Source organism: Vollenhovia emeryi, unplaced genomic scaffold (genome assembly GCF_000949405.1).
Source record: "Vollenhovia emeryi isolate VEMERY1.0 unplaced genomic scaffold, V.emery_V1.0 DF939302.1, whole genome shotgun sequence".
NCBI lineage: Eukaryota > Metazoa > Arthropoda > Insecta > Hymenoptera > Formicidae > Vollenhovia > Vollenhovia emeryi.
This window is the reverse complement of record NW_011967064.1, coordinates 104456-123204: the sequence shown is the minus strand read 5'-3', so window position 1 is coordinate 123204 and position 18749 is coordinate 104456. Positions and strand designations below refer to the sequence as shown.

Here is an 18749-nt window from a genome sequence, read left to right as displayed (position 1 = left end):
AAAAACATATTTCCCATAGTCTTCTGCAAGTTTATTGTACATAGGACGATTGCTCCTTTATTGCTTCGCACTGCTCCATTGTTATTTTCACGATTTTGTGCATTTTTATTAAAAATATTAACAAGCTAATATTTTTTCAAGTGCCAACGCCCCCACTCTCGGCCGCCTATCGTATTACATGGCTAGGTCGTCACTAGCAAAATGATTAATTTGTTAATATTTGTAATAAAAATGCACAAAATCGTGGAAATAGCGATGGAGCAATGCGAAGCAATGAAGGAGTAATCGTCCTATGTAGAATAAACTTGCAGAAGACTATGGGAAATATGTTTTTGCAATGAAATGAATGGTTTTTTGCAAAAATATCAATTATACGCATGGAGCTATTGATCATTTCAATGGAGCAACCGAGGAACAATTGTTCTAAGCAAAAATCAATGGGAAATGTCGATTAGACTCTTTGAGATTAGTTGTAAACGAAAGAACTGTTACGTTTCGTTTGAATATTTCCGCCGTTTATGCTGCAGAGCCATGTAATTACGATAGGCGGCCGATAGGTGGCGGCGTCGTCACTTGCGAAATGATTAATTTATTAATTTTTCTATAAATACATATGCAATAAATAATTAAAATAATGATGGAGCAATTAAAGAGCAATCGTTGTATGCTGGATAGAATTGCACAAAGCTATTAGAAAAGTTTTTTATTGAAAATTACAAATTTTACGTTTTTTGTTAATATTTCAGAAACTATTTTAAAAGGGGAGCAATTGTAGATTCTAATGGAGCAATGAAGGAGCAATCATTTGATGCTGGTTAGAATTGCACAAAGCTATTAGAAATATGTTTTTTATTGAAAATTAAAAATTTTACGTTTTTTATTAATATTTCGAAAACTATTGATTTTAAAAGTGGAGCAATTGTGGATTCTAATGGAGCAATTCGGGAGCAATCGTTTGAGCTAGGTTTTATACGAAAATATGAACTTCCAGCGCCAACTTAATTCCGGTCCGTCCGGCGTACGTGTCGAGAAATAACCGAGTTCGAAAAGGACAGTTTTATAATTCCGTTCACACTAATACAAATAATGAGTAAACTTGTAATGCAACATTTGGCTATTGCAATATTACGAGTTTATAATTATTAATTATAGGCCGTACGTACATACGTATTGTATGTATGTATGTATGTACATACATACATTTCATATCGGACTTTATACGGCTGGTAATTTACCGACTGTCGATAAAACAGGAGGGTACAGGTTGTGGCTTTATCGACTGTTGGTAAAGACAACAGGATTTACCAACTGTCGGTAGAATTATCACTAATAACTTTGGCACGTATAATTTATAATATACTGCCAGTACTTAAAAAAATTTATACACGTGACGTAAACTGTAGATTTTCCAAATTGACAGCAAATATCGAAACGCAGCCACAGTTATTAATTATCGACATTAATTTGCCAGGAAATTTAAATCCTCAAAAATGTAAACTATATCAAACGTCTACACGAGTTGTTTATTGTATGTATATTGTCTATCTGTTTAGATTTTTTATGTAGATAATATGTGAACTTTATAAATTAGATGTTAAAATGCAAAAAAGTGATTATATTGTAAATATAGTTTATGTATGATTTTAATCAATCAAGATTTAAAATGTTGAAAATTGAGAAGTAATACACATGTATGTATGCGTGCAATAATAACATTGACTTAATAAAAATTAAGTTATGTTTGAAATATGCAGTATAAGAAACATAAACATTATAATTCTGCCTAGAGCGTAGGAAAATCCAGGTTCATCAAACCCTGGCTGAGGTGATATTTTTTCGTAATAAATTTTTTCTAATTAAAATTGCCAGTTGTGTCGGTTATCAATTTTCCTACACTGATAAACATTATAAACTACAATAAGTATAAAGAAAATTTTCGACAAGCCATTTTCTATAAATTACTCATTGTTGACATTGACGACATGTTACAGAATTTACATTGTTTACGCGTAGACTATTATAGTAAACAGAAAAATTCCCTGTTAAGAAGTGACATTTGCTGAAGTTTCAAGAATTTTTATAACTTTAAATCTGAAAATCTTAAATCTTGAGTAACGAAAATGATCTAAACTTGGAAATTAACAAAGTATTAGAAGTATATAATCAAATAAGACAATTTTGTAGCAATTTTTATAACTTTAAGTGTAGAACTTCATGTCAAAGTAATTTAAATTTTCGAAGTTCAACGAAGCATCAGGAGAACGTCATTAAATAAGAAACGGTATTAATTGAATTTTCGAGTGTTATTTAAAAAGTTCCTAAATTTTATGCATACATATAAACGGACACAAAACATACACAAGAAAATTAGATTAGAACGTTTCCAATATAATATTCATAATATAATATATAATATGCGGCTTCATTTGTGAGTCGACGTTTGTCTTTAAATGTTCGTCGAATATTCGGCATTATATTGTGAAAGTCCTTACATGCGATGTTCAACAGATAATCGAATCTGAAACAAGAATAAATAGAATTTATTCTCATACGTATTCGAAAATGAAAGTCTATATGTTTACATGCTGTTTAGAAATCTACTTTTACAAATTATTACAATCTCATAGTTAACAACATAGTTAACAATAGGCGTATACTAGAAAATGGTATAAATTATGTAAATACCTATCGAAAAGTAATTTTCTTGTCTTCCTTTTAACAATGGCATTTAGTGTCAATCAAGGATTATTGCTAATAAATCGAATTGAAAGTTCAAACACTCGGAACAAAATGAGGTCGTACGGTAATGTAGCAATAATTACTTCGATCGCTCGCGCACTATCCTGCCGCAGCTTGTCATCGGTTAACATCTCCAGGCCAGTAGACCTCTCCGAATTTAAGTAGACTTTTCCAAACGTAAGTTTACGTCCGCGTCTGCCTCAGGAGTTATCACTCTCTCTTCCTCTGCGAGAGCAAGCGTAGATTAATTTGCGATCAACCACCGCCGCAGATCGCGACGTACGCTCTCGCAATCTGAAAGCAAAATCGCGTTAAGACATTAAACCGGCCGGCGGGGGTCCTCGATTTTTCACATATGTTGTGCTTCGCAGTCACGCTTACGAAAAAAATTCCCCCACGCTTTCAGAAAAGCACTCGCTCCACACTTGTCTAGCAACTTCTCTCGGCGCAGTGCATCATCATCATCATCATCATTATCATCATCATCACCATCATTATCATCATCATCATCATCATCATTATCATCATTATCATCATCATCATCATCATCATCATCATCATCATTATCATCATCATCATTCCATCAAATTAGCCTGCAAAAATATATACTCCTCTCTCGCTCTCTCTCTCGCTCGCTCTCTCTCTCTCTCTCTCGCTCTCTCTCTTTCTCTCTCTCTCGCTCTCCCTTTTTACTCTCTCATCTCCAGATCCTTTCACCTCTCTTTCTTTCTTTCTCTCTCTCTCTCTCGCTCGTTCGCTCTTTCGCGTCCTTCCACCACTTGCATCTCAAAGACTTGCCAACACTTGCTCGTTCGTCTCTTTTGTTCCATCCAAGAGATGTATACGTTCACGGACATCAACTATCCACATATATATATTCATCCAGGCTGTTGAACAGAATCGTACAGGATTAGTGTCCGGTGTTCACCGGGTACTCAGGGGGTGGGGGGGGGGATAGGAATCGAGCTAACTAGAGTACTAACATTCCAATTTGCAACCCTCTGGTGTCTCTCAACTGGCTGGTCCTACTGTACTCCCAAGACGTGACGTGAATGGGCGAGGAAACGGAAACGACAAGCACCGCCGTGGTACACAGTGTGTGTGCAATTGTTTGTCTTTTCTTTCTTTTCGAATGGCGAACAAACTCTCATTTCCCGAAATCGTTGATAGCACAGCTCCGTGGCTCTCGCCGTGATTAGGATAGCGAACGCGCGAAAAATACGCCTGCAATCTCATCCGCTGCCGGTGATATCTGTGAGAACTTGTTAACTGGCCGCGGACTTTTATGGCAAAGGGTGATTATCAAACGTTAAGGGAAGCGTCGGGCCACGTGTGTGACTTTCAGCGCGGGAGACAGAACTTGGCTTGGCGAAGCGACCAGCGTTAAATTAACAATCCCAGGGAACTCCTCGTCGAGTTTTCGTTCTTCTGGGGAATGAGAAGGATCGAGGAGATCGCGACGAGAAACTAACGAGTTCAATTGTATCCAAGCCTCGCCGTATCACGGAGTGTCTCGACGAAGCTTCGTGAGCGAATACACGCGGAGCAAACGTTGTATCTTTCACAGCAGAAATAACTTGACAAATACCGATCGGCATTTACCGCATTATTTCTCGCTTCCTTCTACAAGATGTCCCATATAAAACAAAAATTATTGCGGAAGAGAACACGTGAGACATTCGAAAGGAGAGGGGGCTACGTTCCAAAAGACGCATGACTGGCGGGGGGAGGAGGCATCTTTCCTGTTTCAGGAAGAAAGTATTGCGAATGTGGCGAATGCGTATGATGACGACTCGAGAAAGAAAGTACTTGAAAGAAAAAAAAAGAGAAAAGAATATCGATGGAGGATGCGTGAAAAATTAATTCCTCGAAAATTGCGGAAAGCCAGAGTGTGTCGATGAGAGTGATTGTTAACTTGATCGTTGATGAGAGATGATGAGGCGTTATGAAAGAGAAATAATGTCAGATCTTAATCACCTGTTTCAGAAGGATCAGCGGACGTTTCCGTAGGCTTACGTTTACTTCAGTCATCGTCTTCATTCGGCCGTCGCCGGAAGGCCGGCTACCGGCGGCTCTGTTATCGTTACCTTTTTTTTTACAAACCCTTCCACTTGTTTTTACAATTCTACAATTATATTATATATAAACGTCGCCCCACGCCCCCCTCCCCATGTCGCTTTCAATTAAATGCGTAAACTTGCCTCCCCAACGGGGCCGTAGAAGAATTCTATTCGCGCGGGCGGCTTCGTTACGAATTTTTATCGGATTATATGCGATAAATTGAGGGAAAAATCGAAAAGAGGGAACTCCGCCCCAATGACATTGACCTACGTTGTTGTATTATGCTAAGAAACCTCCAAGAGGTTTCAGCAGTCGTTTGTTGTTTATTAAAAAGTTACCAACTTGAATTAGTTCAATGGTTCCACATAAGTTTTCGACTTTCCACGGGAGGTCCACCCCTCGTATTTTCTGTTTTCGGGACGACACTGTTGTCATACAGTTTCACATGGGTAAATTTTCAAAATTTTGTGTTTCGCGCGGGATTGAAATTTCCAAAAGTTATCTACAGTTTTTACGTAAAAACTATTGAGAATTTTGCAAAATGACGTAAGACTTTTCGAATCAGTTTGCCTCGCTCTATGTATTAGGTGCGCAAAAAAGTTCTAAGCTTTAGATCTCATACAACCGAAACAACAATTTCAATTTTATATATCTTCCCGTCCCTTTGCGATTTTAAAGCGTTGACATTTAGCCTGTCAAAATGCCACGCGGTTTAGCGTGAAACAATGGTGAAACAAGCACGGTAGACCGCTATCAACAATAATTGACCAATTTGAGTGACACGTTAGAAGAAAAGAGGCCATTTACTGGCCAAGGACGTTGTAAAGTGATCCTGCTTCATGACAATGCCCGATTACATTTTACGAAAGCAACTCACAAGGGGGAAGCTCAGGTAACTCACCCTGGGATTTCGATGCCAATTTTTTTGGTTATTCTGCAGATGAAAAAAAGAGATACGTGTCCCGGCGTTTGATTGAATAGGCCTTAGTTTCGGAGTAATAAATTTGTGAAAATTGAATTTTTTTTATTGTTTATTCTTCTTCCCCTACTACTAATTATTTTAAAAACTAGAAATTTAAAATACTGTTAATATTATTTCCAATGAAATTTTAAATTTAAACAATTTGAAAATTCAGATAACTTACCTTTATTACAAATAACTTATATTATTATTACTTATTTATTATTTCAATTACTACTGGAATTAAAATTCCCTTAAAATTAAATTTAAATTAATGTTTATAATGTGATAATAAAATTTCTACTTCGAAAATTTGCACACTATATCAGTATCGTCGAAATAAATAAAAATAAATAAATTTCAATTTTCACAAATTTATTACTCCGAAACCAAGGCCTATTCAATCAAACGCCGGGACACGTATCTCTTTTTTTCACCTCCAGAATAACCAAAAAAATTGGCATCGAAATCCCAGGGTGTTACCTGAGCTTCCCCTTGTCAGACCATATCTTTGCGTTAGGCTGGGAACTTCTTCCGTACGCGGCGTACAGCCCAGACATGGCGCTTTCTAATTACCACCTATTCCGGTCGCTGCAGCATCACTTAGCTGATAAACTTTTTGCGAGACTTGAAGAGATACGAAAATGCATGCATTGATGACTTTATCGCTTCGAAGCCGGTGAGCTTCTATCGTCAAGGAATTCGCAAGCTACCCGAAAAATGGCAAGAGGTCATCGATGCAAACGGGGAATATTTATTTGTGATTAATATTTATTTGTTTGTGTTTGAACAAAGATTGAATTTTGCAAAAAAAATCTCAGAACTTTTTTACGCACCTAATAAGTTCCGGTTGATCCGAGGGTCGCACGACACCCTGTATATGAGGTCAAGAATGTACGATCTTATTTTTTATAAAAGTCTTTTTATTAATTATTTTTTAATAAATAATAAGCGACGGCTAAAACTTCCTGTAGATTACTCAGAGTGTGACGATTTTGATAACATGTCAAGATTAAGGACATTGGAACGGTGTCCCCTTTCGTCAAGTTTTACCTAAATTAAATACTTCTTCATGTCCGAGGATACGCGTATTATATTGAAATTGTTGTTGTTTTGCAGGCGCGATAGTTTTGGACTGGTCAAATATCCTGGCTGTCCCAAAATTGGATGTAAAAGAGAGATCATCGCTCCGCGCAACTCGGCGAAATCTTCGATTCCGTCGAAACAAAACCCGCTCGGATGTCAAATGACCGACGATGTTTTATCGTTCGTTCTTATCTCTGAAACTTGATTCGCAACAAAACGATTTATCTCTACCCATACAGCACAGATAGTTGCAGTTACATTGCAGAAACGTTGCAATCTTGCAGAGACACTGCAGGGATATAAAATTGCAAACTTTCGATAGCAATATTGCAGCAATGTTTCAAAAATAATGAAAATACTATATTTTCTATTAACAAAATTTTTCTAATTACGAGAATTTTATAATGTTATTTTCGTTGATACCAATAATGCGCGAATTATTAAGTACTTGATCAGTGCGGTGTTGCTCGCAATCTCCATCTATTGCGGAGCGACATAATCTCCTTAGGTTGCTTCGCAATAGCTTGCTGTGTATTGAAAAAGGCCCGGATGTATATGTAATTAGTAAATTCTCTGCTTATGTACAACTACAACAAATTATTCCAAAAATATTGCACTGCAACATTGCTATAATGTTGCACTGCAATCTCTCCGAGGGCAGACATTTCAACGTTGCTGCAATATTGCAATCTTGCAATGTAACATTTCTGCAATCTTCCTGCAATCTTTCTGTGCCGTGTGAGTACTGGCTGGTGGACATTGATTTCCACGCAATGTCATCGCAGTTCCACAAATTATTAGCACACAAGCAACTGGGGGGATTGAAAATTTTGCGAGGGACACACGTTCATCCCCCGCCAATCCCGGGACAGCCAGCCCGAATGGATGCGATTGTGCATCGCCGATTCGCATTTAAAGGAATCTGTGGTACCCCCACGATGCTTGGGTCTTTTATTCTCGGCATAATTCAATGTACACTACAATCAACGGAGAACGTTACGGAGAGCATTGAGTATCAACTCGGCGAAACGTTTTACAGCTTCACGGCAATACCGTCGGCACGAACTGGGAAACGCGATGTCGTACGCGATCATCCAGAGATCAGAGCGCAAAGCGAAAACGGCAAGACGTAAGTCATAAACGCAGACGGCGCACAAGCTTTGACGTATATCGTATACTTTCAATTACATACGATGTTACACTTACGTCAAAACTTGTGCGCTACGTTTACGACCCACGTCTCGTCGCGTTGCGCTCCGATCCTAATTTTCACATTTACGAGATCTCGCACACAGCACACCGCCGCTGCTGGACAAAGAGATCGCGATCAACTGTTCTCCCTTTTGCTCGACGGGTTGCGATACACGCGCAAAAATCAAGTCGTTCTCGCACACGTAAAAAAATCCACGGTAGCCTCGACTCACATTTGACTCGTTTGTATATAGCTCCAAGTATATGTCTCAAAAGTGTAAAAGAATGCCGGATTCGCGGTTTCCTCGCCGCCGCGCTCTTCCACCGGCGCGGCTCGAGGGATTCCCCTTAACAGCCGCGAGATCGACGGATCGGAATCAAACATTCTCACACGGCAAACGTTTCCACGACACACGTATCTCGTACAGCTTCATCCCCGTTTCCTCTCTCTCCCTCTCTCGGGGCGCAACAATATCGAGCGACTTTACAGAGCGCAGCTAACTCTACAATAAAATTCGTTACATTTTTTTGGTGAGCGATACTAAAATTGCTTTATATCAGTCCATATTTACACACCTCATAAGATCACTTCCAAATCGTTTTGCATCCTTTGAGCAATGGACACTATTCGTCCCGCGCGAGAAACTCACTGATTGAGGGATCGCGAGAAGATGCCGGTAATGCCGTAGGTACCGCTATTTTAAACGACTTGAAATACGTGATCTGACAATTAGAATCCACAGACGTTGATCTAACCCCGCGTACAGCTTCGAATTCCACTTAAACGAGGTGATAAAAATATTTCATTTCTTCTAAAATAAGTTTTACATGTCGTCTCTTAAAATTAGGACTTTAATTTCAAGAGATCGTTTCACTGCTACTATTTTTATCTCCGTCTGCGGCATCGTTGGATGGGCCGAGTACCCTAGTAGCACAGTGCATTGGCTAAACGTTGGCCCAATACAACCAAATATTGGGCCGATGCTTGGTCAATGCGCTGTGCTACTAGGGTAGTTCAGGGGCACGTCGTTGCCGATTCTATACCCGAACAAAGGATTCTCTTTCCAAATGAAACAAAAATATTCGTTACAAGTAGATAAAGAAGATGCCATTTTCGATCGGACTGGAGCTTGGTAGTCTAATAATAAGGATTTCTGCGTGAACCTTTTATACTTTTCTCAACTCAACTTCGGTGAACTGCACGCGCTGATTATTTGTCGGTCCTAAAACACAGCTTTTTGTTGGAACAATAAATCCACATACTTTTAAGTCGATTTCATTTTTAATAAGCATCATATTAAAATCACAGAGAATTCTTTGCGGAAGATAAAAATTGCCTCGGCCAGAATTCGAATTTCCCTACAATCCGCGACACCTTTGTCAATTCGATTACCGAGGCGTACGGTGATATTTATCGCAATAACCGGTTAATAACTTATTTCAGACGACGTAAGTAAATACAGTATTGAGTGTAATAGGATCGATGTGAATCTAATACAAATAATTGACATTCCAGCTAAATAATCGCAAATGAATAACGAGTATCCGGCATATTGTTTACGCGCCATTAAAACAAAATGTAAACGAAGAGACGAGAAAGTGTACCGATCTACTTCTAGTGTTGTTTTCAGTGGGTAATAAAAAAATAAGAGACACGTCTACAAAACTTAATTGTCAGACCACGTAGATCTGTAATCGCGACGACTCACGCACGAATGTTCGAACTGACCAGTCAACTGTTATCCAGTCATCCATCAACGATTTTACTTCATCTCTTACACAAGTTATCTTATTTTATTCTATTTTTTTTTGTTTCGCTTCTCGCACCGTCAGGAACTACATTTCTCCCTGAAAACATTTTCAGATGTAAATGGGATTAAAAGCGCGAACATTCGTGCCTCGGCGACGAAAGCTTGGTACGGTTCCAGTGTCTGCTGAAGGCTTGTCTTAAACCGCAGCTTCTAGATAGATTATTTTAACAATTTATAGACTTAATAGCGTGGCAGAATGCGCGATCAACTCCACATCGTCCGTTGAAACTTCTCATTGAAACCTGTATGCGTATGTACGTGTACATATGTGTGTGTGAGTATGTGTGTGTATGTGTGTTGCGTATATAATTTAACCTTCTTCTTTTTTTTACACACACTACGTATATAAACAACCTCTTCTCAATCTAAATGTATAGCAGACACACACTGGACGACTTTTGCTCATTCTCATCTATATACCGCAACGTTCCCTCGCTCGCCTCGCGCATTATTATTCAGTCACCTCATTTCTTCAACTCGCTCCGCCAAGTACACGCGTTCTCGGTGCTCTAAACAAACGACATCATCACTTTTGCTAAGTAGTAAAAACTTACGCCTGTATATTATAGTTTCTGAGACGACCATCAACAAATACATTCAACCTATCTCGCTGCGCGCGCGCACACACACACGCACCACACGTGCGTCGAGCAAATTCAGTTTGACACTCTCAAAGCTGGAGGAGACTTTGTTTTTCTTCCCACCTGTACACGCGACACGCGAAACACCGACGAGAATTCACGCTAATGAGAGAGAAAGAGCGAGAGAGTATATTATTAAAATTGTTATATTAAGTAATGTCTCGCGTCCGAAAGAAGGAAGTCGATGAAAAATCACTATACGACCAAACGAAGAGCACAACAGTATACATGCATCTCTTATAATAGAAGGATTATTTTATTCTCTCAATTAATATACTCATAAGAGATAATTAGCGTAGCTCTGAAATAGTCAATCTAAATAATTCCTTTAATGTGATATACAGTGATGTCGCGGCGACAAATGCGGTATTTTATGTTCGACTGCGACGTAGCTATTTTGTTTATGTTAAAGTTATTGACTATAACTGTGAGATGTGAATTGCATCCTTCTTCGTGCTTATGAGTCTCTTTCTTTTTTTCTTTCTTTCTTTCTTTGAAAAATAAATACTCTCGACCAAGTAAAGCTATCGTTTTCATTATCGTTCAATCGGGAAATCGGCTCGAAAGTCTTTTCATCAAGTGTTATTTCATTCAGAACTTATGACACATTATACACAGACATATAAGACATCTAGACAGTTTTCTTCCCGCGCTTTCTTCAAATCACTCAATTAAAATGGAAAAAAATCTGATCAAACGACTTTCTTTCACACACATCGATCGATAATTTTGACACACCTAGCACACTAGTGTAAAATTCTCACATAATAAGCTATTTATGTGTTACATTTGAGATATTTGAAACAGAAGTTCAAATAGATAATAATATACAATACGGATAGCTGCGATCAGTCTCTAGGTGTGCTGCGAGCTATTCTGACACATTCATACACTTTCAGACAGTCACATCAATCGCAATTTGTACACTCTTTCCTACGATCTTGTTAATATTTTGGAAAATGATGGATCTTTTGCGAAGCCGGTAAAGAATACAGCGAAAGAGAATAAGATTGGGTTTCCACAGAAATAACATTGCGTCACAACCAAAAACAATGTTCGGTTTAAGCACAGCTAATTTTCTATTTCAATATTGATTATCTCTCGACGAAAATCTATTTTCTTTCTCCGAAATTCTTGTAATCTTAAAAACCCATTATTCCGTAACATTTGTTCCGAATTTATTTTGGAATGGGTCTCTTTGAGGCAAGTTAACATGAGTAATCTCTCGCTCGTGCAACGGCGATGTTACAGTGGGTTACGAAATAAAATTGTCGCGAGAAAACATCTTGCTGGAAAATGTTATTGAGAGATAAAAACATTTCAAGAGCAACCGCGGGCTTTAAGACGGAGGACCCTCGATTCGGAAGAAACCGTTCATTCTCGCGGCAGCAAAATTCGCAATTCTGGATCTTCAGTATACACGGAAAATACAGGGGAAAAAATCATAATTCTAAAATAATCAAGAGATCCGTCGTTAAACAATAATGCGCAAGAAATGAAATGAAATTCCATGTAATAGCATTCAAGTGGCAAGTCATCATATTGTATCGTTAAATACATACAAACGCCTTTTACTACGTCTAGCAATTCGACGCGGCTTTCAATTCGATACTCAGATTAATTGGCTTTGGTCTCGCAGTCACCAACCACATTGCACCTGTTAGATCGGTCGTCCCGGTTACAAACCAACTTGGTTTGCGACTAAGGCGATCGATCTAGTCTCTCCTCCTACGTCGCAATTTCCGACACGGACGTAGGGGAGAAAATTCAGTTAATTACGATTAAACCAAAGACGCGATTAGATAAAATCAATATCTCAACAAATGCTATCAAGTAAATATTCATTAAAGCCCCCTTTGTTAAAAAGATTTGCGACAAAGGAAGACTTGAGCTATTTCCCACTTCCAAATAGTTAAACAATAATTGCTAGATGGGTAAACGTTGTATACTTAAATAAAAAATGAAGGAAAAAAACGATTGTGGCTACAATTATTTTCTACATGAAAATGTTACACACTTAAATAGAATGGAGATGTAACTATAATTATTCTCTATACGAGCTGTGCGGCAGTAATTTTTGTCTGGGTAAGAATACAGTTTAGTGTACGCTTCACTGGGGTCGATAAATGCTTGAAGTAGCTTAAGCCTTCTTGAGACTCAGATCTCGTCAGGTATAACAGAGTATAAACTACTCGGTTTACCAATCACTACGCTAAGCGATAAATGTACTCGATTATACAATCTCACCCTTGACGCACAGCAACGCCGCTCACACATCAACCTCACACGTATCGTCGATTTTACTTAAACCATATCTTATCGTACGCTCACACCAGAGAGACGACGCAAGCGGGCGTCACGCATGATCGGAGCTATCCGCCTTTATTTATCATAAACCTAAGCCATTTCTTTCAACGAACGGAATTGTGCTAATTTGTTAAATCAATAAGAGGTGGAGGAAGGGGGGGATATCGAAACATTATAATACACGCAGTGGCGATTAGTGCAAAACATTAGAAAAAACGTCAACGTACTATAGGCTCTGGTTTTCATTCTTTTTTTTTGTTCCTGGGACGGGATTGATGCGCTTCTTGGAGAAGAAGCGCGTTCTCCTCCAGGAAGCGCGTCGATCTCGTCGCGGTTCAAGTTATCACCGTTCGTTATGGTTGTTGCGTCGGGACCCGTGGATAGAGGATCCGTTTGGTTTTACGAGTAGACCCACGGCCCCGGTTGAATTTACTCGTACTTGAGAAAGGTATTCGACTTCTGGTCGCGCTGGCCCGGGTGATTCTGCCAGGCGCCCTGGGACGCGTTCGGGTTATTCGGCCCGGGGCCGCCGGTGCCGGGATTGCCCGTGTTGCCGTCGCCGCCGCCCTGGTTCATCCAGCTGAGGAAGCCGGAATTGCCGCTGTTGCCGATGGTATTGTTACCGGAGGGCGGCTGGCCCGGTGGGCCCGGCTGGTTCGAATAACCCTGGTCGTTTCCCTGGTTCTGCAGGTTACCGATCAGACCCCAGGACGCCTGGTTCAGGGCGGCGGCCACCAGCGCCGGGTTGACCGGCAGCGCGGACAGATTCAGACCACCCATCGCCAGCGGATTCGACATACCGCCCCCGCCGCCACCGCCGTTGTTCTGCCCGGTGATACCTAGAGCCTGTAGATTCGGCATGTCGAGGTTGCCACGATTACCGGGATTGTTCCAGCCGTTCGGGCCCATATTGTTGCCCGAATGGCCCATGTAACGATTACCCTGATAATTGCCCTGGACATTATTATCGACGGGTCCCGGCGCGCCCCTGCCGCCCCGCATGTTCGAGTTCACTTGATTGTTGAAATTCTTATTGTTGCCCTCGGACTTGGGCGCGGCATTCGAGACGTGTACCGAGACGCCCTTGATAATATGATCTTCGCCACAGAGCGACTGGGCGACCTCGGGATCTAGGAAAGTAACAAACGAGAACGCGCGGAAGGGTTTCGGGATGAACACGTCCGTCACTTCGCCGAATTTGGAGAAATAATCTCGTAGGTCGTCCGCGGTTAAATCTTCAGTACAGCGGCCGACGAATACCTTGCAGGGTACTTGTTGTATCATTCCTTCCTACACACAAACGCACAATGAGTAATGTACGACAGGTTTTTTCACAGTGAGGTAAAAACTTGCGTACAGTGCACATTGCTCACAATCGCCGGCGACGGTAGAATCGCTCTGCGAGACGCGTAGCCTTTTTCGTCCAAGGGAAATGGCGAAACGTGGCGCGAATTACATTACGGGGGGTTTTTTTTTCTTTACATCCGGTCTGATCACATGCACACAATCCAACTTCCGTAGACACAAGCAAATCTCTCGCATCCGCCTTAGGACTCTAGCGTTCCGTCGAATTGCAATTAATCTGCACTAAACGTCAAGTTTTTGCAATTGTATCAAGAAAGATTCTTAAGTATTTAATATTTGTCGGTTCAAGAAAAGACGCCAGCTCGGCTCGATTTACATATATAATAAATTCACATATGTTATGTAATGAACACTTAAGCACTATGACCACTTTGAAATCCATGCATCAATCTGTACAATGTCTTTTTCTTTATGTTCACAATGTAGAGAATCTCATGCTATATTACACTGTATCTCGATTTGAATAAGCACATATCTGATCAAGTGTGAACAGTTATTCCAGACTAATTATCTCTACCATTAGACAACATATCTGTTATATTTAACAAACATCATGAATTAATGGGAATATATGTATAAATGCTTTTTTCTTTTAATGTTAACTTGATCGGTTATATGAGATTATGTCGTCTAAATTATCTCTATTGTGCGTACAGTCGAGAAATTTTTTTCCACTAGAGTTTCACAGTTTCAGAAAAGGAATGCGACCTAACAAATTGTCTCATATTTCATTCTTCATTACTTTTATGCGTAAAACAATAAGAGTTAATTGGCATAAGAAAAACATATAATTAAAAAAAAATTTTTCCGATAAGAAGTATTTCATTAAAAATATATCACTTGCAATCTGCCGTAAATATATTCTTGTCTTGAATAAATATTTAAGCTTTGATCTTTAAATTGCACAATGAGATAATTTAGCTAAAATTAAATGCGTACGATGTATCACTTGAAACAAAAAAAACCGCGAAATAGACGAGTAATGTAAAAGTCAAACAAAGTTTCGAAAGCGGCTCAAGTGAAAGACAAGGCTCTATAATTTTCCATACATTATACCACGCATCTCTCTAGTCACTCCCAACATTTCCTAAAATAGTCCGTGATCAACGAAATACTCTTCATATCAGTAGTAAATTTATAAAATCTAAAGTAACGCGAAAGAAAGTAAAATAATAAAACCTTTGCTAGTTTCTTTTTATAAGAAATATCGATTGTTTCTCGTGTCTCGGCGCAACGATAAAAAAAGTGTTCAACAAGTCACGCGACGGACAACAATAATTAATTAATCGTCGAAAAAACAAATAAGAATTTTATGCATATGTATACATATGTAGGGTGAGTCGTAAAGGCTGTCCCGATCTTTTACCGTAAGAGGTGAATTACCGATCGCAACTGTAGCCAACTCGGGGAAAAAAAATTGATTAAACCTCGTCCTACATGTCTCAATCATGTAATATCCAATTACATTTCTCGAGAAATAATTACATATTACGTGATTTTATCGATTTCTTCCCGAGTTGGTTAGCTGCGGTCGGTAATTCACCTCTTATGGTAAAAGTTTCAGACAGCCTTTACGACACACCCTGTATACAGGGTGTGTCCAATTCTGCTCTCGGTAATTCTACAGAATAGAGCCTTTTCCGAATGTTGATATTTTCTTGCGGTTTTCTTGGTAACAACCTTCGTTGTGACTCCGACAGTGATAATCAATCGGGGGAGTCCATCTGTCGTACGTCATGGAAGTACAACATGCGTGGAGACAATATATTCCGCCCCCCCCCTGCGGGGGGGCTCCACCTCATTGCAATATAACCCTACCCAAACTATGTCCGAGGTGTAAAGCGGATCTTGCTTCACGTGGAAAGTCGTAAACCCATGTGGAACAGTACAACGGTGGAGAAGTGCATGCTTTGTTGTACTGTTCCACATGGGTTTCCACGTGAAGCGAGATCCACTCCACACCTCGGACATAGTTTGGGTTAGGTTATATCTGAACGAAGTGGAGCCCCTCCCCCTGCGGGGGGGCGGAACATACTGTCTCCACGCATGTACTTCCACCGTTGTACTGTTCCACATAGGTAGGATGCATATTTTTCGGGCTCCCCCGATTGATTATCACTGTCCGAATCGCAACAAAGGTTTTTACCAAGAAAACCGCAAGAAAATATCAACATTCGGAAAAGGCCCTATTTTGTAGAATTACCCCGCTTTCTTGCGCTCAGACATTAAAATTAATTTCTCGATAACTATTGCGAATTTTGCAAAATGTTCTAGGACTTTTCTATTCAGTTTGCCTCGGTCTGTCTACCATCTACGTACGGGACATCCGGGAATTAGGACACACCCTGTGTATACACATATGTAAAATCATATAAAACAAATTTCTCCTGATTTCCCGATTTGTCAGTCATACAACATTTCGGCGCATCTCGTACGAGCCTCGCGAAATCTCCGAGAAATTCGCTGGAATGATGTGATCGCAAGCAACTAGTGACAACGTCAACATTCATCGATATCTCGTAGATGCGTGGTACAATTATGTGCTCGTCTCTCTCTCTCTCTCTCTCTCTCTCCCTCTCTCTCTCTCTCTCGAATTTCCTAGCGGGAAAAACAACCATCGGCGACTCTCTCGTCGCCGCGCGTATTCCCATTAAAACACGACTGATTGTAATTACGAATCTCCTCCTCAGTATCTCGACGCGTCCGCGACGTGGTGATCCCTCGACGGCCGGTGCTTGTAGTAGCGGTCGTAGTAGTTCTCCTTCGTCGGGTATCTCGACGGGTCGGCGTATCTACCGTCGACGACCGGCTCGCGGCCGTCCGACGTCGCGGCGTAGCGGGCCTCGATCTCCCGGCTGTCCATCGCGTACCTGGCGTCCACGTGCTCCCTGCCGTCGACGACATACCGCCTGTCCATCTCGCGGCCGTCCACGTACCGGCAGTCTGGCTCCCGGGCGGGATCGACCGGCAGGTGCCGGCCGTCGCCAGGGTGTCTCGCGTCCGGATAACGCACCTCGTACCTGCAGTCAGCCGCGACGGCGTAGCGGCCGTCGGCCTGGTCGTAGTAGCACCGCTGCTGCTCGTACCCGTAGCCGCCGTACCTGCCCTTGTCGTACTGTTCGACACAGCCGTCGGCCGGATAGGTGGCGGCGCGTCCCTCGCCGTAGTATCGCGACCCGTACTCGCCGTCAGACGGCGGATACGCGGGGTTGACGGGCGCCGCGGCGGCGTTCGCGTGCGGCGGCGGCATGTAGCCGCGGGAATCGTAGGCGGCGGACTCCTCGTAGGCGGCGTAGCCCGGCTTCTCGTTGTAGGCGTTGTAAGCTGCCTGCTGTTGACCGCCACCGCCTCCGCCACCGCCGCCACCACCACCGCCACCGCCACCGCCGCCGCCGCCGCCCTCGTACTTGTACTTGTTATCGTCGTAAGGATAGTTCGGGGGATACGACGGGTAGTGGGTAGTTTTGTAATCGTAGTCCGAGTCGTATCTCGGGGGTGGCGCGCTCGGGGGCGGAGCGGTGGCCTCGGACGACGAGTTTACGCTGGCTACGTACGGCTTCGACGCCGGCGCCCGGCGACTACTCGGCGTGTGCACCGGTATAGGTCGGTAGCACTCGCTACCGTGCTTACCCGTATCATACTGACGTGCCATCATTAATCCATCAATATTCTGCAACCAGATTACACCAGCCCTCGACAATCACATTACAGACACTTGATCTTGAAATGCTGAAGCACACATACGCATTCGCACCGCTCGCCGCGCGGCAACGCGGCACGCGCTACCACGTGCCCGCGCTACCACGTGCTCGCGCTCCCACGTGCTCGCGCGCCCTCACGTGCTCGCGTGCGTCTACGCGCTCGAGAATCACCGCGTCGCCGACCGGTGGTGTTCCGTAGGAAGGATCTCTCCTTCATTTCGAAGCTTTCCGGAAGCTTCCGAGGGTCCAAGGTTTTTGAAAAAGCACCCAACTTTAAGGTTCTTTGATATATTCTCGCAAGGAGAGAGAAAGAGTCATCTCATTTTGATCTCTACATTCTTCAGGGTGTCTACTCATTTCTCGAGAAAAAATCTCCCGACTTTTCACGTAACTTTTCATTAAAACTTGCGGAATTTCCCAAAATTCTAATAGTTTGCGAACTTTAAAAGAAAGAACCCCGCACTAATCATATAGGAAATTGGATCTCGGTTAAATTGGCTAGTTTTCACATATGTTGTAGCTTATGACCTGCTGAACAAAAAATATAATGGGCTCAAACTTAAATAATGACTAGTTACTGGGAAGGGAGACATAAGGCGATGCCATTAATTTGACCTTGGATAATCATTTGAAGGTCACATGAAGGTAAATTTCAATTTCTTAAATGGACACCCCCATTTTTCATTGCACATTTTTATGTCAAGAGTTTTTCAAAGACACTAATCTCGAACCAAACAACTTTTGTCCGAAATATTTTTTCCTAATATGCTTCAAAGCATTTCCCAACAAGACCCGCGGAGCCCAAATTTTCCATGTTTGACTGGCTGTAGCCCAGTAACTAGCCATTATTTAAGTTAGAGCCCATTACATTTTTTGTTCAGCAGGG

The 18749-nt window shown here is 41.4% G+C and overlaps 3 protein-coding genes across 4 annotated transcripts in view; all 3 read right to left on the bottom strand.

The window, feature by feature from the left end:
- LOC105558959 (pecanex-like protein 1) overlaps positions 1–1178 on the bottom strand; it is a 15218-nt gene extending 14040 nt beyond the window's left edge. Inside the window, exon 1 of the mRNA XM_012006931.1 lies at positions 1164–1178. The gene's annotated coding sequence lies outside the window, so the exon portion shown is untranslated. The remainder of the gene's footprint in view (positions 1–1163) is intronic.
- A 1106-nt stretch (positions 1179–2284) lies between these two features.
- On the bottom strand, positions 2285–5801 carry LOC105558965 (protein FAM50A-like). Its single transcript, XM_012006943.1, is given in 7 exon segments — positions 2285–2518; positions 2823–3033; positions 3121–3259; positions 3440–3484; positions 3486–3581; positions 3583–3626; positions 3723–5801. Coding segments are annotated over 5 exon segments (369 nt in total). The 5' UTR covers positions 3622–3626; positions 3723–5801; the 3' UTR covers positions 2285–2518; positions 2823–2983.
- Positions 5802–7768: 1967 nt separating this feature from the next.
- Positions 7769–18749, bottom strand: part of LOC105558958 (TAR DNA-binding protein 43) — a 24001-nt gene continuing 13020 nt past the window's right edge. For both annotated transcript variants that reach the window (XM_012006929.1, XM_012006927.1), the window contains exon 4: positions 7769–14087. In XM_012006929.1, coding sequence (XP_011862319.1) covers positions 13227–14087 — 861 coding nt within the window. In that variant the 3' untranslated portion in view covers positions 7769–13226. The remainder of the gene's footprint in view (positions 14088–18749) is intronic.